We start from the raw sequence: 27,790 nt of genomic DNA, 5'->3' as shown, positions 1-27,790 counted from the left end.
GGCAGAGTCTGATGTGTACTGTACAGAGCCTGATACTGTATATACAGGGGGTGTCCCAAAATAGTTATTGCGTTTTAAATGATATACGAACACTTTTATGAGCCACGGTATGTCGATTAGTACTTCGTTATTATAAATAATTCCTAGGAAGAGAAAGAAAATATGAATTTATTGCATGCCCGTGTGGATTTAATTGCCAAATAAACAGAGAAACAAAAATTTATTACCATTTTTTAAAAGACTAAAAGTAACATTCACATTTAGCAGCAATATCCAAACGGCTTCTTCATTTCGCCAAGAATTTGTATTCCCGACAATACTTGCGTCGTCGCAATGACCAAGCAATCTCACTCGGACATAGTTCCAGCATTCGATATGTTTGACTTCTCCACGGAATCGACGGTGCATCGATTACGACCATTCAATCGCAATTCGCTGCACTTTGCAGTCGTCGGCCGACGGTGAAAAAAAAAGACTGCTGCTCGTCCGAGCATGTCGGGATAAAAGGAGTATAGGAAAATGACGGGTATTTAAAACGGAAGTGTTAGAGAGATAGAGAGACAGGGGGAGAGAGGAAGAGAGGGAGTGCGAGAGAGAGAGAGAGAGGCTGCTCCGAGTGCTTTTGTCGAGAACGCGGGGGCGGTCGCCGGCACATCGATCCTACGGGTGCAGTCTGGTAGGGCCGACCCTTGTGGAAGGGTGCACGCCGATGAGATAGCAGGAAATTGAATAGTGCTTTCACTTGATAGTGAGCCGAAGTGGCACTGTCACTATGCGCAAACCGTCCGCCCGCTCGGTTAAACGTCACGGGCCTCGGCCGCGATTGTGAACGATCTCGATCGCCGTTTAATCTTCATTTCCCTTCATTCGGTCCGCGTAACGCGCGCGCCTGCATCTTTTACCCTCGAGCCGTTTCACGCGCGCATTATCGCCCGGACCTAATCGGACACGCATGTTCGTCCATAAATACGGAAACGGACGAGCTTCGTACGATTCTCAAAAGTAGTTACACGGAAGAATTATCTTAAGAGAATTTCGATTATAGAAATCGACTCGGCGCAGCTCCTAAAACATCTATCATATTAATTACAAAGATTATCCTATTTATATTACCAATGAAGTATATATCATAATTGCACTGTTAAGAAAGTGTATCGTAATTGCGGTATTAATAAAGTGTATTACACTTGCACTGTCGCGTCATCCGTACACAGCTATCAAAATTATTGGTCGAATTTGAAAATTAATTTCTATACCGATTCACCGCATCTTACCAATTTCACTAGATTCCCTAAAACGTAAGAATCTTGGAACTGTTATCGAGAGATGTTAAAAAATGTCGCTTTTCCATTTCAATTTGGTTAACAGATTGGCTGCCAACCACGAGTTGTCTCGCGGCGATCACCCATCACGACGCGTTTGTAAAAAAAAAAGGATTTATTTCTCACTATCTGCCTGTTATTATTTATCTATTCAAAGAAAAAAAAAGACGTTCGCGTCTCGAACAGATTTCTTCAAATTACACCCGGCAGTCAACGTGACAAATGGAACACTTTGATTTCGCGAAGACTTTCGAGGTTGTTGGCACGGCAGTCAAAGTGTTGAACCTTGAAACAACGCGAAAAATCATTTCGACCAAGAAAAACGGGATTCCAGGCCGCCGACTGTTTATTAACGATGCATCCTTCTTTTTTGTTATTGATTGCAGAGATTAAAATGTCCGGGACGGAGGCTCACGGCGGCGATACGAGTCCCACGCGCCAGCCGAGGTAATTAAAAAGTAATCCTTTTCAATTTAGTCAGTCGCGTCTTCAGCCCCGCTCGCCCCCCTCTGGCACCCTCGGACTTTCACGGCTCCGTCGCGAGAAAAAAGTGTCGCGCGAAACAACGAACCGCCATTCCGTTTCACTTAGGCGATTCTCGCGGACTACACTCGTCCACCGAAACTTTTTACTCTCTTAATCCGTTTACCACTCGCCCGGCTCGACAAGCGCCATTTTTCTTGCTTTTCTTTTTCTGGTGCCGTGGCGACAGTAAACCAAAAGGATGCTCATCGTGCGAACGCAGCGGGACGTTTAATCGCGAAGACGCCGCACCATGGGCCAGAATATACCCGAAAACGGTGAAAAATATTTTCTGCTTAAATCACACATATATTTGTGTCCCTACTTTTCAATTATTTTTGCCATAAGCCCTTGATATGTATAATATTTTTAGCTGAAGAAAATATTAAATTCGAAATACGTATATCGACTGTACGATACAAATGAATCAATTAATAACTCGGGAACGAATAATTAATGACCAACGCACACCATGTTATCAACGAGTTAAGAACAACCTAGTACGAAATTAGCATTTCGACGTTTCACCTGGTGCATCTTATGAAATTAAGTTGAGATTATTTGATGATGTTATTCTGCATGACTTGCAGAGACAGATAAAAGTTAATTTTCAATGTTCATTCTTCGAAGGAAGTTAATTCCAGCACTGCTGGGCACAAAGTAGCTGCTACTTTTTGTTTACATTTTGTTTACATTTTTTATCCTACCGATTAAACGATTGAATTCGACTAAATAAATCTTGAATATTCAAGATGAGAATAAAAAATATCGAACAACATATAAGTCAAGAAAAATGAGTACACTTGCACGAAATATACAATAGATTACGGCTGTCCGAGTGAATTCCTATTTCAACATCTGCTCGATAATAATTGGAATCGACCGAATAATTCTTTCCCCGATTCAACCGTTACTCATGTTAACTAGAGGAATAATAACAATAATTTTGGTAGCAGTATCGGTACCAAATAATATTTTCACTCGGAGATATTAAAGATAAGAAAATACAATTGACAAAAATTGCCAAGTTAACGAAGAAATGATCTGTTTTTTTCTTGGACATATCGAAATACAGATTATAGAGAAGAATGAAATTCGATTCTGTCTTCGAAACCGATGGCGGTTTTGAGAAAATTGAGTTTGAACTTTCGCGAAGCACGCGTGCGTTAGTACAAGATCAGACTTTCTGCGAGCGTGGAATTTTCAAGTTGTCAGAGAGATGGCAAAAGGTCATCGAACAAAATGGAAAATACATTACAGATCAAACTTCGTTCCAAGTAAAAAAACATTTTTTATTTCATTGAACAAATCGGCAATTACTTAGTTGCCAACCCAATAAATACACTCGTTCCCATCGGTAATTAATTGAATTAAAGAAGCGACAGCACTGTGAATAATAATTTTATATCTCAGTCATTTTTTTTAAGGTGGACTTTCCTTGAAATCAGGTAGTAAAATGAAACAAAATCAGCAAATGTTCAATTAATTATCTGTGTAGTACGTTCTTTTAATTTCAAGAGCGCTTATGAAACGGCACTTTTCACCGCTTGCGCGTCTCTCGTCCCGTGGTGCGTCGTTCCGGGCTCTCGCCGCTCCGCGCCGTGGCAACGAAAAAGGCTGTCGCGAGTTAATTGGAATAACGAGATTATTAGAGCGCGGCGCGATGAACTTCTGGCCCGTTCTTTCCGCGAGTTCGTGCGATTCTCCGGCGCGTCTCGACTCGGCCCTTTCCCGACGCATCGATGCTAATGAAGCGGCAATTATCCGGGACTCCGGAGCGCTCGCGAAGGAAATCCGCTCGCTCAAAGGGCGGCCGGCGACTCGAGCTGCTTAATTGAAGGGCGCGATCCTTCAAAGGCAACGGGATATTAAGCGATCAACGTGTCCTCGCGTGTTATCGGCCGTGAAGTCCCGCGACGCATTGTCTGCCACGCTTTCTGTTACGGACGCCACCCTCCCGCCCCCCCTGTCGCCGCAGTCGGCTTTCAGACGGTGCTCGTTTTATCTGCGAATTTCAGACAGAGCAGAATTCACAGCGTGGAGCTGCCGGCACGGGCCTCGCTGCTTCCGGAACCACCGCCCACCGGAAGTGGCGTCCCACCGCCAATACCGCGACGCCATTCCGCTGCACCTGCGGTAAGTCGATTCGAAACTGTTTCGGTTTTTATTTAAACAGTTTTGGTTTGAAATCGTCGGGGGAAACTGGTGAGGCGGAGACGGTTCGCGACTGCCGATTAGGACGTCGTATGGAACCGGAAACATTTCGATTGCGAATGTTACAGTTTCAGACGGGAAAAGTGTTTGTTACATTTGGTCGAGACATAAACAACTTCCGTTTCTTTATCAGACATCTCTTTTCTTTTCTTTCTTTATTTCTTGTTTATTCTATTTATTACGAACCCTTATAAGCAAAAACTCGTTCGTCCCGGTGGCTCGTAGTGTCCTAATAGAATCATGAATGTATCAAATTCGTGGGATAGCGGTGGCCGTTAAATTTATTTAGAGAGCAAGTTTCATCTTCGTACACTTTAAATGCTGATACCGATTATGGAAGATACTGATTATTAAAGATGTCCCGGTGAGTGGCGATGTAGATTGGTTAGACTGCGGATTTTATGCAATTATTGACAAAAATTAGTATTTGTAATTTTAAAGAGAAGAAAGAGCAAAGGAATTAAAGCGTATCGATACATTGTACTTTCGACCTATTATAATTAAAGAAAGGGAGAAGTTCTCAAGTGACTCCAGATTCTTGCAACAAATGTTGATCATTTTTATTTTACATCAAAATCCACGGTCTACCGATTATAAAAAATGGCCTAGTAATTGGCGATACAGATTGTTAGACTATGGATTTTATGCAATTATTAACAAAAATTAGTATTTGTAATCTTAAAGAGAAGGAAGAGCAGAGGAATTAAAGCGTATCGATACATTGTGCTTTCGACCTATTATAATTAAAGAAAGGGAGAAGTTGTCAAGTGACTCCTGATTCTTGCAAGAAATGTAGATAATTTTTATTTTATATAAAAATCCACAGTCTACCGATTATAAAAGATGTTCTGGCGATTGGCGATACTGATTCTAAAAGATGACGTAGCAATTGACGATACTTACAATAAAAGATATCCTATTGATCGGCGATAGTTTGCCAATAATTAATTCAAAGTTACGCGTCGTCTGCGAATTTTCCTCCGAGATTCGAGGCAAAAATCGATCACATCGGATCACGATTCCAAAGTTACGCAATCAGAAAAGGGCAGCAACATCTCGATATCGGTATCTAAAGAAGAGGATGAAAGCTCTTTCCGTTCGCCTAAGCTCGCCAGTTTCCGCAGAAACGCATCTTCTCGTCCGAATCACCACATTCTACTGCCACAAAGTCACTATCACCTCGCAGGTCTCTTTTATTTCGCAGACAAAACACGAAACAGTTCACAAAACACACGACAACATCGGCACGGCAACTTTGGAACCGCGAGCGATTATCGGCTCACGCTCGGTGGGGGTTATTGTTTATTAAATCGAGGAGGCTGTTGGCAACTGGAGCCGACAGTTCGGTCCGGAATCGCACAAAAGTATGCCACGCGAAGGGGGAAGGGGGGGGCGGATCTCTTTGATCGTCTCTACGGGGATAGGCTTCTTCGAGGGAAGTTTAGCGACAAGGGAAAATCGGGAGCCACGTAATTTCGGCCGGTCGTTGGCTAAATCGCTGCGTTAAAGCCGAGCCCGGTGGTTAGCGGCTTGGCGACGTTCCGCGAATTAACAACGACAGAGCGAAAAGCGATGGCGTATTCTAGGCGGGCGTGTATAGCTCGTGTAGCAGCTACGCGGCCGCGTATTAAATCGAGCAGAAGCGACGAAACATTCTCCGCAGGGACGCGTTCGTAGGACTCGTTCGTCCCCGTGCCTCGAACCCGGCCGCGTAATTACCGAGCAAACGAGGATTTAATGGATCAACCGGGACACCGGTCTCGGTTTTTCCGAGACCGCGGATAAATCTGGACGAACGCGGGCCAATCGTCACCGTTCACACACTCGCACACCTCACACGGACACGCATTGGACAATTAGACGCACGCAAGTATCCTTTCAGCTGTTACTTTTTCAGCTACGGGAACTTTCCAGGATCGTTTCAGGTAGACTTTACGCTTTACGCGTGACCCCACGGTCCTGGAAAGCATAAACTTTGACAGCGAACGAGACTGTAATTTTGGTTGCGCGATCGAACGTTGTCACTCATTAATTAAATAATAATTACTACGCTGCGGATTTCACGTATTTATGATCAAGTTCGGTGGATGCGGTTGAAAATAGTAAAACGATTCGAAGAATTTAAGAACGTTGATGTATTGTTTCAAATCTATTAAAATGATTGAAGAAAGAACGGGCCGAAATTACGAGCATGCTATTTAAGCGATGTTGACTATTTTTATTTTTCACGTAAATCCGCAGTCTACATACATTTAGTCAATTACTTTCTCTCCCTCTCTCTTTCTTCTTTTTGAATAACATTCGAAAATTGCTCCATTAATTAACACATGCAACAACTGCAAAGTGTTAATTAGGTTGGGCTTAAGACGATCTTTTCTACTGCCATACTTTCTCGAACCTTGGCACATCGCTACAGAATTATTTTCATTGTTCATTTCCAAAGACGCGATTCTACTTTTATTTATGCCTCTGGCATTTAAATTCTCAAGAAACACGCGGTAGATTATTTTTACAATGCATTTCATCCTCGTGCCGTGTTTACATCAACGCGGTAAATTATGTTTAAATTTACTTTCTAATTTTTTCACTTTATCCTCGTACCGTGTCCGCATCGTCGCAGCAAATTGTTTTAAAATTCGTTTTATAATTCTCTTCGTAATCCCCGTGCCGCGTTCGCATCGCCGCAGCAAGTTATTTAAAAATTCGTTTTATAATTCTTTTCATAATCCTTGGGCCGTGCTCGCATCGTCGCGGCAAATTATTTTAAAATCCATTTTATAATTCTCTTCTCGATTCTCGTACTTGGATCAACATAATCCACGTGAAGATAGTTCTCCGCGTGTCGTTACGATTACACAAACAACTGCAGAATAATTCAACGTTAAACGGAACTGAACAACTCGTGTGGCCTCGTGGCAAACACTGTTTTCGCCTGCGCATTTATTCCCCTCGTCCCGGCGAACGGTAGATTCGATCCTGAACAGCGTCTTTCGCAACCGAGCCTGACTATTGTCGTCCCATTCTACTGCATGCTTGCAACACCGAATTGGTCTCGAGGGGTCTCTCGCGGACGAAATAGGGGAGAGGCAGCGAAAGGGACTCGACCGGGTAACTTGTTGATGCAGGTAGCTCCTCCACCGATTCCCTTGCGGCCGCCAGCGATCCCCAAGAGAAGGAAAAACGAGAAACCGATACCGATACAGCTGCCGACGAGACAGGACAGTCGGAACAGTCGGAACAATCGGAAGACGAGCGACCACCCGGCGCCGAACAACGCGTCCGCGATCGCTTCTTGGGTCCGGGAGAGCGAGAAGCTGATCGATCTGGGTCCTATCCGGCCCCAAGACCAGAGAACCACGCCCGAGTATTCGTTGAGTTTCTCCAGCAAAGAGGAGACCAGCGAGGACAGCGACTTCGTCGCCGACTTCGACAAGGCGAACTTCGAGGAGGGCTGCAAGCTCAGCCAGAAGTCGAGCTTCGAGGAGCTGCAGAAGGCTTCCCGCGATCTCGAGAAGAGGCTGCACGAGAGGATCGTCAAGAGCGCCGAGACGAAGTTCAAAGATCATCAGGCCGCCAGAGATGAACGACAGAGACTGGGGACACAGCAGAACAGGTAGGCTGCATTCTTAACTCTTTATCGAGCTTTATCTTTACCTACCTAATTAGGCACTTCGATTACCTAATTCGTTTTCTTAGACATTCGTTGACACCGGAGCAAGCGCGTCCGATGACCTCGATTTTTAACTAGATTCGGGATTCTTCTTTTTTTCATTGTAATACAGGCTGAGTTATTCGACTCTTTCACCGTAACATTCTTTTATGCAACACCTCGTGAAGAATTCCGCGTTAGCTTTCGCGCGTAATAATCCTTGGCGAGTGAAATTACGATAATCTGATAACACATAATCTTGTCACGTATAATGGCGAAGCAATATTACAGGGGGCGAAGGACCGAATAAAATTTCTCTCGACTTGTCGCTGTTTCAGAAACGATCGACATAACGCGCAACGGTTGTTGCGATTCGCGAACACAATTACGTGTGCAATCCTTTCTCTGCGAGACGGTCGGTCTTCGATGCACTATCGAGACGGCAAGGATCGATACGAGCTCGCTGGATAGACCACGACACGCGCGAAATCTCGTATTCCCCTATTTTTATATTTCTCGGTTCATACTGTCGTTTGTAATATTACAGTGCTCGTGCATCTACAAAATCAAGGTTGCACGTTTCGTGCAATTATTTGAGCCGTTTATTTTGAAAGTGGCATAAGTCACTTTGTTTTCAAGTCGATATATTTAAGGGTTTGCGTTTTAACACGTTTGAAAATATGAATGCTAACCTTCGAGAAGATTTACTTCTATTTGTTATCTCAACATACTGATATTTTTCTCGGTATAAATAATTTCGTATAAACATTAAAAAATCACCACTTTTCATTGCGGTAAAGTGACTTGAGCCACTTTCAAAATAAATAGTTTAGAAAAATGACTGACATATATTCATTTTGTCCGACGTATTTTACCGAAGCGATGTTTTGAAAGGACAGTGATTTACTAAAATTGTTGAATAAATTACATATGTAATAATAATTTATACCATGAACATATTTAATATAAAGGCTTGATTTAAGTATTTTTTATTTTAATATTCATAAAATACAAAATTAATTAGTACATTTTGAAACATAAGTATAAGTAATTTATATGAAAATACATCGGTTCAATTTAATTTTCGTCATCGATAGGAGCGATCAAGTCCTCGGAAATCGTGTTTTGTTTCAAATTTTTTAAATAACTGTGGTATATCGGGGGTATATAATTAAGCAAGTCCATCGTGTCTTTGTATTTTGCTGAAGAAACAGGACGAGATCCAGCGTATAACGGATCCATTTCTATTTGTTAATAACGCCTAGGTCTTCCTCTTTTTGGTGACAAATCCAAAGTTAGAAATTCATCTTTTTCATCTAAAGTTAGTTTATCAAACATTTTATAGCCATCTGCTGGCGGGTCTGGAGGTAGCCGCCACATCGCTATAATATAATTTACAAAACTGCACTATTCTTTCGCACTTATAAAAAAAGTCCAATGATCACAACTTTTTTAAAAATACTGAAAATAATTCAAAACAATACTTCACACACGCTTATCACACGTTTCTATTTCTTTTACACTAAGCCCCGCAATGAATTTCCCGAGTACAGTGACTTACGCCACTTTCAAAATAAACATGTTTGTTATACCGTTAATTATCAAAACTTCTCTCGAACAAATCTCAATAGTTCTCAACTTATTCATTGCAACTTTTTTTAAAATGAAAAGATACCGTTCAATTGTAATTAGTGTTACCTAATGGTAACACTTTTTTTTTGAAAAAGTGACTTATGCCACTTTCAAAATAAACGGCTCAATTATTGCAAGCGCCAAGCTTCGTTTCAATGTTTAAACATTGTTAATGAAAGCGTAGAATTTTGTTACCATTTCAAAGACGAAGCTAACATCTGTATTTAGTATTAGTAGCTAATTATTGAAATCGTAAAGCTGCTTCCATTAAAAATTGTTGAATATATTTCTTTATTCGGACATGCGCTATTATAAGGATTGTGAAAAATTCGAATAAGCTTTGTCTTGTAATTCTCATGAAAAAAAAAGACAACACTTGTCAGCCACTTTCGGACCTCGGTAGGTTAGCGTTAAGCGACAGAGTCTCGAAAGTGGAAGCATGCGTCGCGCGGCTTTCTTCCTTGTAACCACAGATTTATCAGGATTCCTTGTGCGGAAATTGGTGTGGAGCTTAAGATCCCCGGTGGCGTAGAGTGCTCGAGCACAGGTCGCGTGCGTGTTCCAGGGCTCGGCTCGAATTAGTAGCGCGATGCTGTTAGCTTGTTAAACGAACCGCGAGTTTCGACTTTATCCCGACTACACGGCCGATTTGGTCTAGTCCGGCTTTGTCTAGCCTAGTCCGGCCTGGTCTAGCTTTTTGTCTCGCCTAGTCTCTTTCGCCTCCGGCGTTCTCTCGTAACCAGCAGCCTGTTTTAATTCTCCGATGCTTACAGCATTCGTGGTCTTTAGTGCGCGCTCGGCGAAGAAAACGCCGAGATAAAAGCGTCTCCTCCGTGTCCCAGGGGTGTCGGGTTTCTTTTCGCGACGACAAAGCAGACGACGGTGGTTCCGTGTCATTTCAACGGTCGTTGAAAGGATTGGCTGACGCATTAATTTGCGCCGGAAGTGATTACACTCGAACTTTTATCGACATGAAAGTGCAATCTTTATTCTGGCACCGAATAAAACACGTTTCGTAATATTATTAATATTATTGGCAGTGTTGTTTCAACAGGAACGACGTTGTTGTCCTTCTGCTTGACCTTTTTTTTTTATCATACGACTCTCCAGATTTTTGTATAAAAATATCTTTTCTTATTTAATCCCTTACCGTACCATTTTCTACGTGATTAAAACGAGTGTAAAAGCTTTCGATTGTAATCATTCTTTAGAAGACAAAGAAAAAAATATATATATACAGGGTGTCCCAAAAATGTCTCGTAATTCGGAAATGGCGAGTTTCTCGGATCATTTGAAGCAACTTCTTCCTTTACAAAAATGTTCTCCGAGGCACCGTTAACGAGTTATTAACGAAAAACAGTGACCAATAAGAATCGAGTACGGCTGACGCGAGGCGGCCCAGCCAACCAGCGCGCGAAGCCCAGTTCCGGTCATCGGCTCGGTCGCCTCTCATTGGTCACTGTTTTTCGTTAATAACTCGTTAATGGTGCCGCGGAGAACATTTTTGTAAAGGAAAAAGTTGCTTCAAATGACCCGAGGAACCCGCTATTTTCGGATTGCGAGACATTTTTGGGAGACCCTGCATATATATTATTTGTATTGTACATCAACTTGAATACTTAAATATTGACGTCAAAAAGACAGAATTGTATTCCGGTTTAAAAGAATGGAATAACATCCAAATAGATTAAATATAAAAATCTTCATCACGAGTCAGACTGGTCTAAATATGGCAAGGGTTTAAATGAAGATTAGAGAATACAGTAAATTCTCCCTAATTGACGTTTATATTGTGCACAAAAATGGACAATTTGGGAAGAGGAGATACGATTATTCGAACCTTGCGGTTCGTTTTTGTAATTGTTGACAACCGATAACTATAAAAACAGGCTGCAAGGCCGAATAATCGTATCTCCTCTTACCAAATTGTCCATTTTTGTGTACACGAACGTAACAAACGAGATTTATCGAAGTATACTCGTCAAAATTTTCTATATCTCATTTGTCTGGACAAATTTTTAAAGCTGTTACAATTAAAGATTAAATATTCTGGCGCGCCCTGCTGTAATTATTGCGCGAAAGCGGCATTACTGAAATGGACTTGACAAAGATTTGGACAGTATGAGAAACAAAATCAAACTGTAGAATAAGATGCCGGTAATGTCTTTCAGAGTTATCCGAATCAATTCTCGTTCACGCGGAACACAAGAATCCTTTCCCGTCCTCTAATGGAGAAGTTTCTGCTCTATTTTCGATGCAATTATCGACATCCGGCAAGTTTTCTGGTAATAGAGAATAGCAGGAAAAGCGGGGCAATTAGAGAGTCCCGGCCGGTGACTGGTTCTATTAAATTACCGCTACGGTTAATAAACCGAAATTCCCGTTCTTGACGTGCGCTTCGTATTCTCGACGGAATTACTAGCCCGGGGAATATTTCAAGAAAACGGCATAGTTACGGGCTCCTCGTCTTCCAAGGAAATAATATTACACGTCCACAGAGCCGGATTAAAGTTTGCGATAGCTTCCAGAAACTGTTCCAGCGAAGGCAACAGGAATTCAGCTATCGGGGCTTCAAACTTTAAATAATATCTCAGCATTGCAATATTCTGCAATATATTATAATAAGTATTTAACCTATATGCTATCGTACGCGGCCTTACAAACTGCAGTTTCGAGATGCACTTTACATTGATCGGATCGATAATATTTACTTTGTTATTTAGGCGGGGCTATTTGCTCGCGAAACATGCGAAAAGTGAACGATCCGAAGGTTTAGTTTCGTAATAAAAAAACATTCCATTGTCTAAAATAATTTCGTTTTGGTTCTCTATTAGGTAACAATGTAGCTAAAATAATACGATGATCAGATAATGGAACGTTTGGGTGCCAGAATATTGTAAAAACAATTGTCCGGATAAGGTTATATTCCACTGTATGTTGAATTACAACATATCATTGTATTGGGTTGGCAACTAAGTAATTGCCGATTTCAGTTATAGACGTCTCTCACTCCCATTTTTATGATATCCGTAAATGTTATATTATAAAATTATTATTATTATTATTATTATTATTATTATGTTATTTTTTATTATCCGCGAATGTTAGCAACTGGACAAATTGAATGCAGCGGTCAAGGAAAAGCGACCAGAATTGGTCAAACGTAAAGGTGTCATTTTCCAGCAGGACAATGCTAGGCCGCACGCGTCTTTGTCCACTCGGCAAAAATTGATGGATATTGGTTGGGAATTGATGTTACACCCACCATATGGCCCTGATCTCGCGCCATCGGATTACCACTTATTTCGATCCCTGGACAACTCCCTTCGTGGTAAAACTTTTAATGACGATGACGCTGTAAAATCTCACTTAACTCAGTTTTTGGCTGAAAAGGATCAGACTTTCTACGAGCGTGGAATTTTCAAGTTGTCGGAGAGATGGCAAAAGGTCGTCGAACAAAATGGAAAATACAATACAGATTAAACTTCGTTCCAAGTAAAAAAAAATTTCTTATTTCATTGAACAAATCGGCAGTTAGTTGCCAACCCAATAAATTGCTTCTACATTAAATTACGTCGATCTGACAACATTGGTGAAAGATAAAAGAATTGTACAAGTGAAGAAAGCGAACACTAAAAAAATGAATTTTCTCGGATCGATTAATCCAGCGAGTGATCGAGGTTAACGAAACCAGGCAGCCTGATCTGACGCGCATAAGCACAATTATCGACTGTAGATTCGTTCGACGTACACGTCGGTGCTGGTACTTTTTTAATAAATCAGCCGACGCTGGTCGACGAAGTAGGTGAAGGGGGTTAATTTAACCGGTGGCCGTTCGCGTGCCGGCTCGAACTTTTTCTATCTGTCGTTACGACACTTGCCCCGGTTCGACAGGCTTCCGTCGTCGAAGCTCGGCAAACAAGAGGGGCTGGACGAGGGTGCGGACGGAAAGTCTCGAGAAAAATTAGCCCCGTCTCGGAGGGAGGCCGTGCACGAGGACGAGACCAAGTTTGCGGCGCTGTTGAGGTTGCGTCGTGAGACCGAGAAGAGATGCAAGTTCGAGGAGCTCCAGGCGGCCTCGAGGAAGCTCGAGAGACGGCTGCACGAGGAGGACGACAATCTGCGCGCGATCAAGGAGAGGCCACCCACCAGGTAGACGATTTTCTAATAAGCCGAGATATTGCTTCCACGGCCGGCCCGTCCACGTAATTGCTCCTTGCACCGGCGCGATCGCTTCGTATTTTCGACAGAAATTTGCACTTCAACTGATTATTTTTTTCCTTAATGCTGTTGACTAAAATCAGACGGTATAATACGAGAAATATTTATTTTTTTATAGTATTTTTGTGACTCTTGACGTTTTTGTTTAATATTGACATTTTTTATATTAGACAATTATTATACAATTAATATATATAAATATATTAATTATATAATTTTTTATATTGACAATTATTAACATTAGGTCTACCGGAAGGTTCTGCCTGATGATGTCATTGCAAATTTCGATAGGTATGCACGTGTTCATTCGAGACATATATTTTTGAAAAATGTTGCTCACAAATTGCCACCACGCTGGCAAGAGGTCATAAGTAACGACGGAAATTATATTGTACAATAAATATTACTAAATTTATGAGAAATCTATTATTTCCTTTCATTTCTCAAACGGATAGAACTTTCCGGTAGACCTAATATATTACGTGTCATATAAATGCACGTCAACTCGCGCCGCAAATAAGATAAAAATAAAAACACTATTTGAAACGCTATTTTAACCTTTTAAGCACGACGCGCTACTATAGTGGCTTTCGCGGATATCATCTTTCAGAACGACACGCCACTATATAATCGTCTTCATATGCATTGTTTCACGCTTCTTTTGTCTTCACATCGATTTACAACAGTCTACAGGGTGTCCCCAAAATGTCTCGCAATCCGGAAATGGCGGGTTCCTCGGATCATTCGAAGCAACTTCTTCCTTTACAAAAATGTTCTCCGAGGCACCGTTAACGAGTTATCAACGAAAAACAGTGACCAATAAGAATCGAGTACGGCTGACGCGAGGCGGCCCAGCCAACCAGCGCGCGAAGTCCAGTTCCGCTCATCGGCTCGATCGCCTCGCGCCAGCCGAGCTCGCCTCTCATTGGTCGCTGTTTTTCGTTAATAACTCGTTAACGGTGCCTCGAAGAAAATTTTTGTAAAGGAAAAAGTTGCTTCGAATGGCCCGAGGAACCTGCCACTTTCGGATTGCGAGACATTTTTGGAACACCCTGTATATATAATTTCAGAAATTTTTCGAATTGACTTTTGGGAATTTTATCGAGAATGAAAATAGTAAAAAGAAAATGGTCGAGATAGGGAGGATACCGCTTTTGAACGGAATTAATCGTTGCGCGTATACTACCATAAATTCTCTCTAATCGACGCTCAGCTTGTACAAAAAGATGGATATTTTGGGAAGTGGAGTCGTACCTCCTCTTCTCAAATTGTCCATTTTTGTTTCCAAGCTGACCATGTACCATGTTTGAGCAGCAAAATTTTCACTTTCGGACAATTACCTACAGCTAAGAGTCGCCCTAATTATCATACATATACCTTTAGAGTAAAACATTTTACTTGAATAAATACGTGTGCACGAGACATAATCGAAAATATTTATTTTCTATCTCCGATTTGAAATAGCGTTGCACCTAATTCTGCACAGTTCCTACAGAGAATCTGTGTTATAGACGGCACGCATAATTCCGACGTATGATCACGATTGTTTCGTTCGAACGATCAGATATGAGGAGCTGCAGAGAGCTTCCCAGGACTTGGAGAGGCGGCTGCACTCGGATCACAAGTCCCAAGAAGCTGCGTCTCGTGGCAAATACGAGATGGAGATGGACCGAGCACGCAGCATTCTGCAGCACGGTCTTAGGAAGGACAGGAACTGCGGTGAGAAACTGGAGAAACTGCCGAAGGCGACCCAGACAAATATTCCGCCGCCTCTCAGCACGATATCGCAGAGCCCGGTGCCGAAGCCCATCAGCGTCCGACAGGACAGCAATGTTTCTTCGGACAGCTTCAGCCAGAACAGCTCGCCCAGTTACACCAGCAAGACCATGGAAGCTCCTCTGTTGCCCCATAAACACGGCAAGGTCCCAGGTAAACGATCTTAACGGTTATTGCTTTTTTAACGAGCACCTGCTCGCTGTTTTAACGAGCCAAACGTTTATTCTTCCCATTGCTGAATAGTTTCTGTATATTTATTAATTTATTTAGCATTCGCTTCTTTATTTACTAAATTCTTCATGCACGATTATCCGGATTGTGGAAGATGCAATTGTGAGTTATTTAGGCAATATATTTGGTGCTTGAAGCAACCGACGTTTGTAAGTTCCATAAAATAATATAAGATAGTTGCTTTTAGTGTCTGTGAATGTAGGGTTAAGCATAATAAGCCTGTTAATAATTATGGCCCTTTTAAAATTATACATTTTTGTTTCGTAAAATCTGTATCGGTACAATATATTATATAATATTATATAATAATATTATATAATAATAATATTATAATATTATAATAATATATAATAATATTATATTATTATATAACATATATATAATATTATTATATATAATATTATATAATTTTATATAAATATTGTAATTATTTCCAACGTTATAACATATTATATTTCATTTGAATCGTTAATCAATTCGAACAATCTTGTACTAAATTTTATATAAATGAAGCAATTATTTTCAACGTTAATAACATTTCATATTCTATTTAAACCGTTAATCAATTGGTACGCGAATTGAGAAAATTCTGTAGTTGTTCACCATTTTTGATCGTGGGAAATGGTATCCATTGAGGATCGGAATCACAGCGTGTGAAAAGCAGCAAAGATCGAACTGTACGCGAGAGAAATCGACGCGTCGGCGGTCGATTAATCATATTCACCGGCTATTCAGATTGATACGTTCCATTTAAAGTCGCTTGGGTCCGGTTCGTTACTGCGAGCCGTGCATGGAAACCGATGGCGACACGAATTTCAACGCATTTGTTTCCACTGGCGTTCGTTTCTCGATTGGACACGCTTAACTCTTTCGTTCCGAGGAATGAAAGAGTTACTGTACATCTGCGCTCTATACATCTCGGTATTTCTGATATTTCCATACTGAAGGAAATACAGTTCGATTTCTAAAGCCATGAATTTTTGACGCTCGATCTCTACTTATAGTAATAATAATAATAATAATATAATAGTTGCTAATTATTGCAACTATAAAGAAGATGGCATAAAATTAATACACGTTTATTTTCTGTCTTTACTGTTTTGTGTTTCGCCTGATCCATTTCTGTAGTCAGTGCAAAAAAGCAGTCTAATTTTTCCCACGCTGCAAACCTAAGAAAGGTTAAAAATTTGCATTTTATTGTCAAGCGTTCTGTATATAGCAATTTCATCTTTTCGACACGAAGGTTATATTGACTACCAAATCGCATGTTTATCACTAGACAGTTTATTTGATTGCGTTTATAGCAAAAATGAGTAAGTAAAACACAAACCTAGAAAAACTTTAAAAAAATTTTAATATACCGTCGCGTTATTTTTGACATATTGGCATGATGATGAAATTAACCATTTGATAATTTAATTAACCCTTTGTTTTATCGATAATTATTCCGATAGATCTTATCTTTCTATTATCAATCTGTTTATTTAAATGCTACAGTCATGTTTTTTGTCTTAGCCCTAAAACGACAAATTGGGATAAGAAAATATACACGAAAACATGCAAACATGACACAACAAATCATTCTGATACCGAGAAAACAAGTGATTCTGAAATGCCTGTTCCTTTTTACAAGTTTTAAAAAACAAAATATAGAAACAAATTTTCCTGTGTATTCAATCAAAATATGCTCCATTTGCTTAAAGAAATTCTGATCTTTAGAATCAATAAACTCTGATATGGAATTTTTCAGACGGTCTTCATTTTCAAACTGTTCAGCCCGTAAAAATTGTTCCAAATGTTTAAAACAGATTTCATTTTTTGGTTCAAATTTTCATCGTCGGTTGGCTAAAGATCCGGCGAATAAGCTGGGTGCTACAAAATTGCATATTTTAATTCATTTAATTTCGCAATTGTTGTCATGGAGAAATATTGGGCCACGCCGATTAACAAGCGATGGGCATATAATTACCAATTTTTCATGCGTTTCATCAATGTACCGGAAGTACTTTTCGACCGTAATTGTCTCCCAGTTCGAAGGAACGAGCAGCGAATTACTCCGGTCGCATTCGTTTCCACCAATGCTTTCAGAGCATCATTTTTCACAGACGTTCTGGGTCTTCTACGCGGTTCATTTTGCAGGGAAAAATCACGAGACCGAGAATTTTCATATTAATGTTGCCCTTTTCGATCGTTAACGTTAACAGATTCTCCCCAAACGCCAGGTTTATATCGCGCGCAGCTTTTGCAGGATTATTACCAAGTTTATACTCGTATAAAAAAATGACACGAATATCGGTTTAATTCCTATTCATTCCTATCCTTACGAAATTCAAAACAAATAACAAACTGGAACTCTTTCGAGAAAATCTTCTTTGTTGAAATGCGACTCTGGCTATGGACGGCACGACTATAAACGAGGTTATGCCAAAAACAAAAATATAACAAAAACAGGGAGTCAAACGTTCGCGTGTAAAGAAAATCCGACATTTAATATGCACCAATCTAATAATATATTTCTCAAGAAATTTCGTCTGGATTCGTAGATCTTGCAGCATCCAATTTAAATGAACCATTAGAAGCTAAATAGTTGGATGAATCCTTCAACGTCAGAACTGATCTGTGATATCCTATGAAAATATCACAATAACTAAAAATCTGAAACGATTTTATTCTACATTAGAAGTTGATATCTTGAGTTAGGATTATACATGAATGAAGCTTTTTATTGGTATGATCAGACAGGGCGTTGGTGTCGGAGCCAGAGACATCCGGCAGAACCATAACCAAGTCGACCAGCACCCCAGCCAGCCTGCAAGCAATCGTGAGGGTCCACGGCGGCAACAATAGCTCGCTGCATCACAAGGTGAGCCCGAACAACTGCAAGTGTTGAACCGAGCTTGCACGGCGCACGCGAAGGAGCGTGAACGATCGCGATTAATTCTTCCCGTTTGCCCGCCTATCGATTCTCCCCGGTTTCCTTTCTCCTCGCTTTGTTACGTAACACTCTCCTCGTGCCACGCCGGGGACACGTGCACCCGCGAGAAACGAGGATCAAGCTCGGGTCCGCAAGGCTCGCGTGCTCGGCCGAGCGGGAACGATTCCGAAGGCCAACAAGGGCTGCCCGAGAGATCTTGTTGACACACAGCACAGCCAGCCGAAACGAGAATTCTACTCGAACGGAATCGCATGGCGGACTTCGTTTTTGCTTTCAACCGGAGCACAGAAGCCTTCGCGGCACGGCGGACCGATTGGTTTTGCCTCGCGGAATAATTAAATCGGTGGCCCGATGGAACGGGAACCACCGTCTCAAAGGACACTCGGGACGTCGAGGCTGAATTTTGTTTTAAGGAAAACACATTTTTCAGGGATGCTTGCGATTTCGCAATATTATATAATAATATATAATGTAATATATAATATATATATAATAATAATAATAAAATAATATATATAATAATATATTATATAATATTTTCTGCCACAGATATTATACAAATAATTGCAACAACTTCGACTTCTTTTAGATACAAGCCTTTTTATTCTCTCGCTGCAGTTGTTTGTTGAGGAAATAGAACTCACTGTTTCGAAGAAGATTTATAAACGTGTAAAATTATACAGTTCTTTGGTTTGTTGGAAATAAAATATTTGTAGCGTCCTACAAAAATTGCCACGGTGCACCCAACAAAAATTGCAACAGTGCACCCAAGAAAAATTGCAACGGTAAACCGAAGAAAAATTTCGAAAATATTTTTCAAAAAAAGATCTTATCGTATGCACTCCCCTGAAGCAAAGAATCCGAGAGAACCGACACCGCCTGGTCGAATAATTCTGTCGTAAAAATCGCATACAATTTTACAACCGTCCAGCGCCGTAAACCGCGCGCGTATAATTTATTGATAAGCTTCGATAACGTATAAACCGACACGAGGCTCATTGTCGATATCAATTTGATCGAATGGAGCAGCACGGGGGCGTGGATGAAAGCCGCAGCCGAGCGATGGTCGACGGCCCGGACACCGTAACAAAATCATTTTCAAAGCTTCCATGACCGACGAAGCCACGCGCGGCCCGCAAGTAGAATAATTCTGCGCTGGTCGGACACGCTGAAAATTGCGGAGATTCGCGAACGGGTTCGCGACGGGCTTTTCGTATATAATATACCGCGTTTCCGTCGTTTATGGGGGCTGGGGGTATGCGATATTAGCTCGATCACGTAGAAAAGTTGTAACCGATGAAGCCGGCCAATCGGCGGAACGTAGGGAAGCAATGCAATTAAGCGGACCAGGGGATATAACCGTTACGTCCGGCCGCGCAGTTCTGTATTATCGCGGTTCTATTTTTAGCGTTAATAACAGCGGAGAACGTACGCTCTGAAATGATATCGGTCCTCGACACAGGCTCCCGTTGTCGCGATATCGCGGCCGTTACTCGGAAAGGACGCCGAACGACGCGAATTATCGATTCGCGATTTTACAATGCGCCTCCTGTTTCGCCCGTTTCCTCTCGCACTGCCGACCGCGCTCCTTCTTTTAATGCGATTGTTAAAAATTCGACGAGTTCGATTTGCATTTTATTCTTTTGGTTCGTCGAGCGAGTTTCGGGACGTTCCGCGTTGACGTGCGGCTGTTCGATATGCCACAATTTCGCGGGTTTTTATCATACGTTCGTTTTCTAACGATTAAAAAACTCATAATTTGTAATATATGAGCCGTTTATTTTGACAGTGGCATAAGTCACTTTTTCAAAAAAATCGAGCTAATGGTAACACCGATTACAATTGAACGGTATCTTTTCATTTTGAGAAAAAAAAAAGTAACGGCTCATATGTTCCTCAATTTGTACTTCGTTCGAGTAATAATCGAACGTGCAGCAGGGAAACAGAATTATCCGTGCATTTGTTTAGCGGATCGACAAAAATGCAGCTCAAACTGGAATGGATAATTGCCAGACCAATTTGAAAAGCACCAAGATCCGGATCATTGTTCCGAACCGATAACTCTGACTAATTCGACTATATAGTAAACTGCAAAAAAAAACACAATTCCGGGCTTCAGTCTTTCAACGTATTTTTTCCATGTATTTCTCCGCGTATTTTTCCACGTTGTTTGCAAAACAGTGCAAACGCTATCGAGTTAGTAGCTCAAAGAGAAAAATAAAATCGGCGGAATTCAATATTTCGGAAAAATGCAGTTCCACCGTAACGACGAAATATTTTCCCGTGGGTCGCGATTGCCGGTCTCTATATCAGTGGCGAAACAGGTTGTCAGCGACATAATTTGTCCTTTGACAGAGCGATACCCACCGCGAGGAAATTATAATCGATATGGACGAGATGACGTAGGGTCGGGGTCGTGCAGTGCGTGCCAACATGTAACGAGGGTGCGTTGACTGGTCAAACAGAGAACGTCTCTTGCGAAGTAGAACACGCGGTCATCGTCGGCTAACGATATTTGCTCCGATTGTACCCATCGCTCCCAAGCAATTACAACATCTACTGCTGACGGTTCTGGTTCAGGTTCTGGTTCCCCGGTTGGCTACAATCGCAATATAATTACCAGTTGATTGCTAGGTCTTGCTTGTTTCATCCTGTTGCACTGTCGATTCGTGTTTTGTGAATTAAATGAAGTCGAAGTTCGCGTTTTCCCGGTTAAAAAATGTTGGTACCGCATTCCCTGACTAATGTATTGTTAAATTTATTTTATTTTACGATTGTTAACGCAAATTTAATATATTGCAACAAGTTTTTCATGGAGACTCGTTTTTTTTTGCGGTGGACTCAAGCGGAACTTCTTACCCCATCGTGGGGCAAGTTGTTACTAAGAAATAAATATTACTTTCCAATGAGGTATTTCATTCTCTGATAAAATAAAACACAATTTTATTAATAAAGTTTATTTATTATATATATACAGGGTGTCCCGAAAATGTCTCGTAATCCGGAAATGGCGGGTTCCTCGGATCATTTGGTGCAGCTTCTTCCTTTACAAAAATGTTCTCCGAGGCACCGTTAACGAGTTAAAAAAACAGAAAAACAGTGACCAATAGGAATCGAGTACGGCTGACGCGAGGCACCCCAGCCAACCAGCGCGCGAAGCCCGGTTCCGCTCATTGGCTCGGTCGCCTCGCGCCAGCCGAGCTCGCCTCTCATTGGTCACTGTTTTTCGTTAATAACTCGTTAACGGTGCCTCGGAGAACATTTTTGTAAAGGAAAAAGTTGCTTCGAATGACCTGAGGAAGCCGCCACTTTCGGATTGCGAGACAGCATGTATATACAAATTTGTGAAAGAAGAAATATACTATTTTTGGCACAAACATGAATGTAGTAAAATGAAAATAATAAATCTAATGCTGTGAGAATTTAGAAACAACTTTACTTAAACCTAATGGAAAGGAAATAACCTTTCAAACGAAGAAAATGAGATATCGTCAAACGACTCGTCAGAATCACAGTTCGGACAAATAAATGATAAACAGACAATAAAAGCCTGGTCTCTGAGAAAAAAAGATAATTGCACAAATCAGAAATGTCTGATTTCAATGATTATACATACAAAATGCAAGCGCCCGGTCTTCCAGAGATTTATAATTTTCAAAATGCGTTCCAGATCATCAGGGACATGACCAGCAGCCACTATACGACCGCAGGAAGGCTGCGGTTCAGGTTCGTGCAGGTGTTCTTCAACGTCCTGGCGCTTCTGATTATCGCCGGGGGGCTGGCCGTTTACTTCAAATGTAAGCAACATTTTCGATCGTGTATCGAGCATCTCGAATTCCGCGCGACCGGTAGATAGACGGTTAGACAGATAGACGTGTTATTCGCGCGAATTTCTGCTCTCGTCTCGTTGAGCGCGAACGCGAACGCGAACGCAGCCGTGACGTTAGGCGGGTGTAATGCACGGGCACGTAGAACGGGGAGCTTTGTGGTACCGAAAGATCAATAGAGCTGACGATGGTGCCCGTGTGCTACTTGCTTTCAAACATCAACACCGACTTCGCGACGGAGCATCGGAGCACGCTTCCTGCAACTTCTCCGGCGGTATACACTTTCACTGGATTTCCGTTGGGTACACTGTCGACCGATAATTGGCTCCGTGATCGCGTTAACTCGGCGCCAATCAACTGAAACGCGGCGCGGTCCCAGCCAGTCGAGCTTATCAATATAATTATTATTAACTCGTTGCCCTTATGCGGTGTCAGACACGTGGAGCGAATGCTGCATTATGCCCGATGAACAGCTGCCGTTAGCCCCGAGTTCGACCCCTTCGGTGCTGATCGAACTGAAACTTCGCAGTAATTTACAACGTTTCCCTGCATTTTGGAAATCTGTATATGCCATAAATACAGAAGACAGGAGTCGCTTAGAGATTTCAATCCTTCTGCAACCTAATCTATTTGTAACAACAACGACGAGATTAGAGATGTATTTGGATATTTTTCTAAACCTTATTACGACTAGATTGCGGAACTTTAAATAAATTCTCGTTGTTATGCCGTATTTTATAAATATCAGAATTAGACAAAAATTTCTTTCATCAACATAAAGATTCTAAAGAGACGATAGAAATGTTAATAGCTTAATAAATGCATAAAGTTCCTAGTTATACAATGCATGCTTGAATTAATTTAAACAAGTTTTCCAATGGAATTCTTCGTTAAGTCGTAAGCTGTGTCAATTATTCAGATATTCATACCAATGTGCCTGAATCAATTTGTATTGTTCCTTATATTTACAATTCTTGGATGATTTTGAACTTACCATGCTTTCAAGGTAAGCGACGTGTATTGATTTATACGAATAACACGATTGGATTTATTTAGGCATCGTGGATTTTTATAAAAATAAAAATTCTCTATATTGTTTGCAAGATACAGGAGTTACATGAACATTTAATACACAATTTCCCAATAATTTTAGCAAGTTGGAGGCAATAAAACGATAATGTTAAATTCTTTAACCCTTTCGCTACGGAGCGCTTGCGTCAAAATGTGATCGCTGTGAACGGAGCGTATTATTGAGTAGTTGGCACTGAAGTACGGAATATATTGGGTTGGCAACTAAGTAATTGCCGATTTGTTCAATGAAATAAACAATTTTTTTTCACTTGGAACGAAGTTTAATCTGTAATGTATTTTCCATTTTGTTCAACGACCTTTTGCCATCTCTCCGACAACTTGAAAATTCCACGCTCGCAGAAAGTCTGATCCTTTTCGGCCAAAAACTGAGTTAAGAGAGATTTTACAGCGTCATCGTCGTTCAAAGTTTTACCACGAAGGGAGTTGTCCAGGGATCGAAATAAGTGGTAATCCGATGGCGCGAGATCAGGGCTATACGGTGGGTGTAACATCGATTCCCAACCAATGTCCATCAATTTTTTCCGAGTGAACAAAGACGTGTGCGGCCTAGCATTGTCCTGCTGGAAAATGACACCTTTACGATTGACCGATTCTGGTCGCTTTTCCTTGACCGCTGCATTCATTTTGCCCAGTTGCTAACATTCACGGATAATAAAAAATAACATAATAATAATAATAATAATTTTATGATATAACATTTACGGATATCATAAAAATGGGAGTGAGAGACATCTATAACTGAAATCGGCAATTACTTAGTTGCCAACCCAATATTTCTGGTTCCAAGTTTTCCGTAGTCCAAATATATTCAGATTTTTGTGATCTTGAGCACGTTACTGTTTGTCTTGCACGGCAAACGCTTTCAGTATCGGTATTTTCACTTTCAGCGAAAGGATTAAACGTTTCGACGTTTTGCATTCGCAATTTGCTACGCAATTTTGTTACAAACGCATACGAGTCCGCGGTCTAATTAACAACTGTACCGAATAATTTTAACAAACGAACATGTTCCGCAACATTCTACTATACCAGCGCATCTCGATAAAACTGGTACAGAAAAAACGAACCTTTCTCGATACCGCAAAAATCTTCGATTGGAAAGCTTCTCTATATACTCGATCACTTGGAGTTCATTTTACGCCGTCGCCGGACTAATTTCCCAGATAAACGCAGACCGCCGATAAACGTAGAATTTCATTCAATGAACGATTAACAACGAAATAGCTGAGACAAACAAGACACTCGCCGATGAAACGTAGACAAGGAAAATTTCGTTCGTAAACGATTCAATACGCTGCAATATCAGCACCCGCGTTATTATCTACACGCCGTATCTCCTTTGTAAAACACGAAGTACGAACAAAGGAAAATCTGTCCGCTCGAGAAAAATGCTTTTCCTGTATCGCGGGTAGAACGATGGAAAAGCTACGCAAGGAATTTAAAACGTCGCTTTCCTTCATTCACATCGCCGCTGCACACAAAGGAGACCCAGTGTTATTTAACGTCAACGTTTCCGGACTCTATAAAACTGTCAATTTGCTTAAACTTCATAAAGCGACAGCAGTTAAGGTTGCAAGGGTTCTTCAATTCTCCGGTAACGCCTCGGAGGGGTACAAACGGACGCCCTTTTCCGCTGGCTGTGTTTAACGACAATAAATAATGGCTAGGCTATAGAAGCCAATTACTGTGTCCTGTTAGCAGCATTCAAGGAGATTTTCCTATTAACCCTTTGCACTCCGCTGTCTCCTCTCGTGGGACATTCAAGTTTATTAGCGATTACGGAGAATTCAGTTATTTCAGCGCAACTTTTTAAGACACGCATGTTTCCCTGAAGTTTTCTCTTGAAATGGTACAAGAAATCAAATCAAAATATAGTAAAATTACTAAGTTATATACAAGAAATGTCAGCGGGTTTTGACGAGAACGTGAGAGGCGTGCTCACGACAGTCCGAGCACTTCGAAGGCGCCACTTGAAAAGAGCGATAAGGCAAGTTTGTAGAAGAAAGATCGGTATGCGAACATAGCACGCACTGTATAGTGAGATTTATAATCATAAAATCTGGAGAAAAAGATTTTCAAAGCTGAACTCGGTCTGGTTTGAAGCGTCGAGCGGTATAGATAGATCTAACGAGTGAGAAAATCGGAGAAGTGATTCTTCTCTTGGTAAATAAATTGTTTGGTAAAAGTTTTTTTGGTAAATATCATCTTGCGAGTTAGTAATAACAATTAGAAATTTTCAACCCATGTATTTATTCGTATTTTTTATTAGAACAATGGCAAAACGTTCAAACACGAATGAGTCTCATGACACAAGTAGTAGCGAAGATGAGCTCCGGATAGACGTTTATACGGATATGTTAGAAATGTTACACAGAAATGTTACTACAGATATATAGAAGGTTTTCTTCTACAGTTAGTCCATCGTTTTTATAGCAGCGACAGTGATATCGTCCAAGCAACAAGGCGACGAGAGAAAGAGTTCGCATAGATAGCGATTACAACAACAAAAGAAAATTATAAAACGAACGATAACAAAATTATAAAAAATAAAATATTGATCTTTTTGCAAATTTCTCGGTTTCAGCCAAATTCATATAAGTCCAATATCGTTATAATATGTTAGTTAGTTCCAAAAGCATACTAAATAATACGAGGGTCTCCTGAAAAGTGGCGCCGAGTAGCTGGTAGCCAACGTCCAGAATGGTTCGGAGTGCTAAGGGTTAAACACAATTTTAGCAATTTAACGGACATTTCTTAATCCTGGAACGGTCGCGATGGAGTGTTGGACGCTTCAATCACTTGTTTCATAATTAACGTTTCTTTATTTTTTGGCGAAATGTTAAATGGTGTCACCCAGCTGTCTACAGAGCTGCGTTAGCTTTTAATGAAGAGTCAGAGTAGCTTGATTTTGTTCTCGGAATTATATTTACAGTTCTGTTGGGGTGTCGCGCAACCCGCGCGACCTTTATGTAAATTTATCTGACGCGTCCGGTCCAGGGTTAACGACTGAATAATAATTTTCTCACGACACAAATATCAAATCTTTGAATAGTAGAAAAAAGAGAAAAGTTCTGGAACCAGTTACCGCGTGTCTATGATCTACAAAAATCAGTTATTGTGTCTCAGTTACCGTGCTCTGAATACCGTTACCCCGAATACTGTACCTCAGTTACTGTGCTGTCTACCTGAATGCTGTGCTTCAGTTACTGTGCTGTCTATTCGAATACCGAGCCTCGATAACTGTGCACAATAAAAATTTAATACTTAACATGCTGTCATTAATTTTACATTCTATAAAAAAAATGTAACATAATAATAAGTCTTTTAAAAGTTCACATTACAGATGATTGCTTGAACAAAATTTCGTATTTACATTTCTCCTCTTTAAAAATATGACAGATATGATTTGAGATTTGAGGTTATGTAGACCTATCCCGTGATAGGCGGCACAGTAACTAACAATAGGCGGATTCACTTACTGTGCACACAGTAACTAACGCATCGAACGAAAAATAAATGTAGTTAGTGCGCACAGAAACTGAACCACTGATATTGAAACTAAAAGCGAAGAATTAAGGAAGCAACGACGGTTTCGTTTTTTTCCATAATCTCAATACGTTTTGCCAATAGAATTAACATCGCGATATCTTACCCGGAACGATATATTTTACCGAATATCGATCTTCATTCGTTCACTATTTTCCTAAGCTTTTTCATAAACTATACAGAAAATTTCGCGAATTCGATACCAGCAAGTGGAAATAATTTTTAAGGTATATTTTAAAGACTTCCGTCTTTTACACGTTTAATTCTAACAAATAAATAATTAACTGAATTTAAATACAAAATCTTATCTTACACGACAAATATAAAGTTAATTATGCTTGAAACGAAACAAAAGGCACAGTAATTGGCTGTCCCACGGTAACTGGCTCCGCGAATCCAAACGGTAAAAAGGCCGTGATTGGCTGTCGAGCGAATTGGAGCTGCGAGGATGGCTGAAAAGTAAAAAAAGGTCGCGGAAGTGGGCGAGTTTTGAACATCGTTGCGCGCAACCGTGTGGACAAAGAGTCGCGTAGAATTATTATTCGCGGGCTGGCTCGACCGTTAAGAGGGAAAATGCGGCCCGTTCGGTTGATTTAATGCCGGCGAATCGTTTTCACTCGGCGCGGCCGCACGCCTACAGAGTGTGTAGATAATCCGCGGACTAATTCTCGGACCGCGACGCGTGTGCCCGTGTCACATAGTTGCACGGTAATTTATAGTCCGGTTAATGGGGCCGCAGTCACGACCCGGGCAGATTGGCGGCGAGAAATTTTCCGCTTCGCCCTCGCTGCCTCGCGTGCAGCGCGATACTCTCGACTCGAAA

General features: G+C 41.0%; 1 protein-coding gene across 4 annotated transcripts in view; it reads left to right on the top strand.

The window, feature by feature from the left end:
* The window catches only part of LOC117228049 (uncharacterized), an 89,339-nt gene that overhangs the window by 29,575 nt on the left and 31,974 nt on the right, over window positions 1–27,790 (top strand). For all 4 annotated transcript variants that reach the window (XM_076528728.1, XM_033483706.2, XM_033483709.2 and 1 more), the window contains exons 2-8: window positions 1,709–1,769; window positions 3,863–3,980; window positions 7,184–7,671; window positions 13,234–13,491; window positions 15,125–15,489; window positions 18,306–18,430; window positions 22,173–22,299. In XM_076528728.1, the coding sequence (XP_076384843.1) occupies window positions 1,717–1,769; window positions 3,863–3,980; window positions 7,184–7,671; window positions 13,234–13,491; window positions 15,125–15,489; window positions 18,306–18,430; window positions 22,173–22,299 (1,534 nt within the window). In that variant the 5' untranslated portion in view covers window positions 1,709–1,716. The remainder of the gene's footprint in view (window positions 1–1,708; window positions 1,770–3,862; window positions 3,981–7,183; window positions 7,672–13,233; window positions 13,492–15,124; window positions 15,490–18,305; window positions 18,431–22,172; window positions 22,300–27,790) is intronic.

This window comes from Megalopta genalis, chromosome 2, assembly GCF_051020955.1.
Source record: "Megalopta genalis isolate 19385.01 chromosome 2, iyMegGena1_principal, whole genome shotgun sequence".
Classification (NCBI taxonomy): Eukaryota; Metazoa; Arthropoda; class Insecta; order Hymenoptera; family Halictidae; genus Megalopta; species Megalopta genalis.
This window is presented reverse-complemented; position numbering and strand designations above follow the sequence as displayed.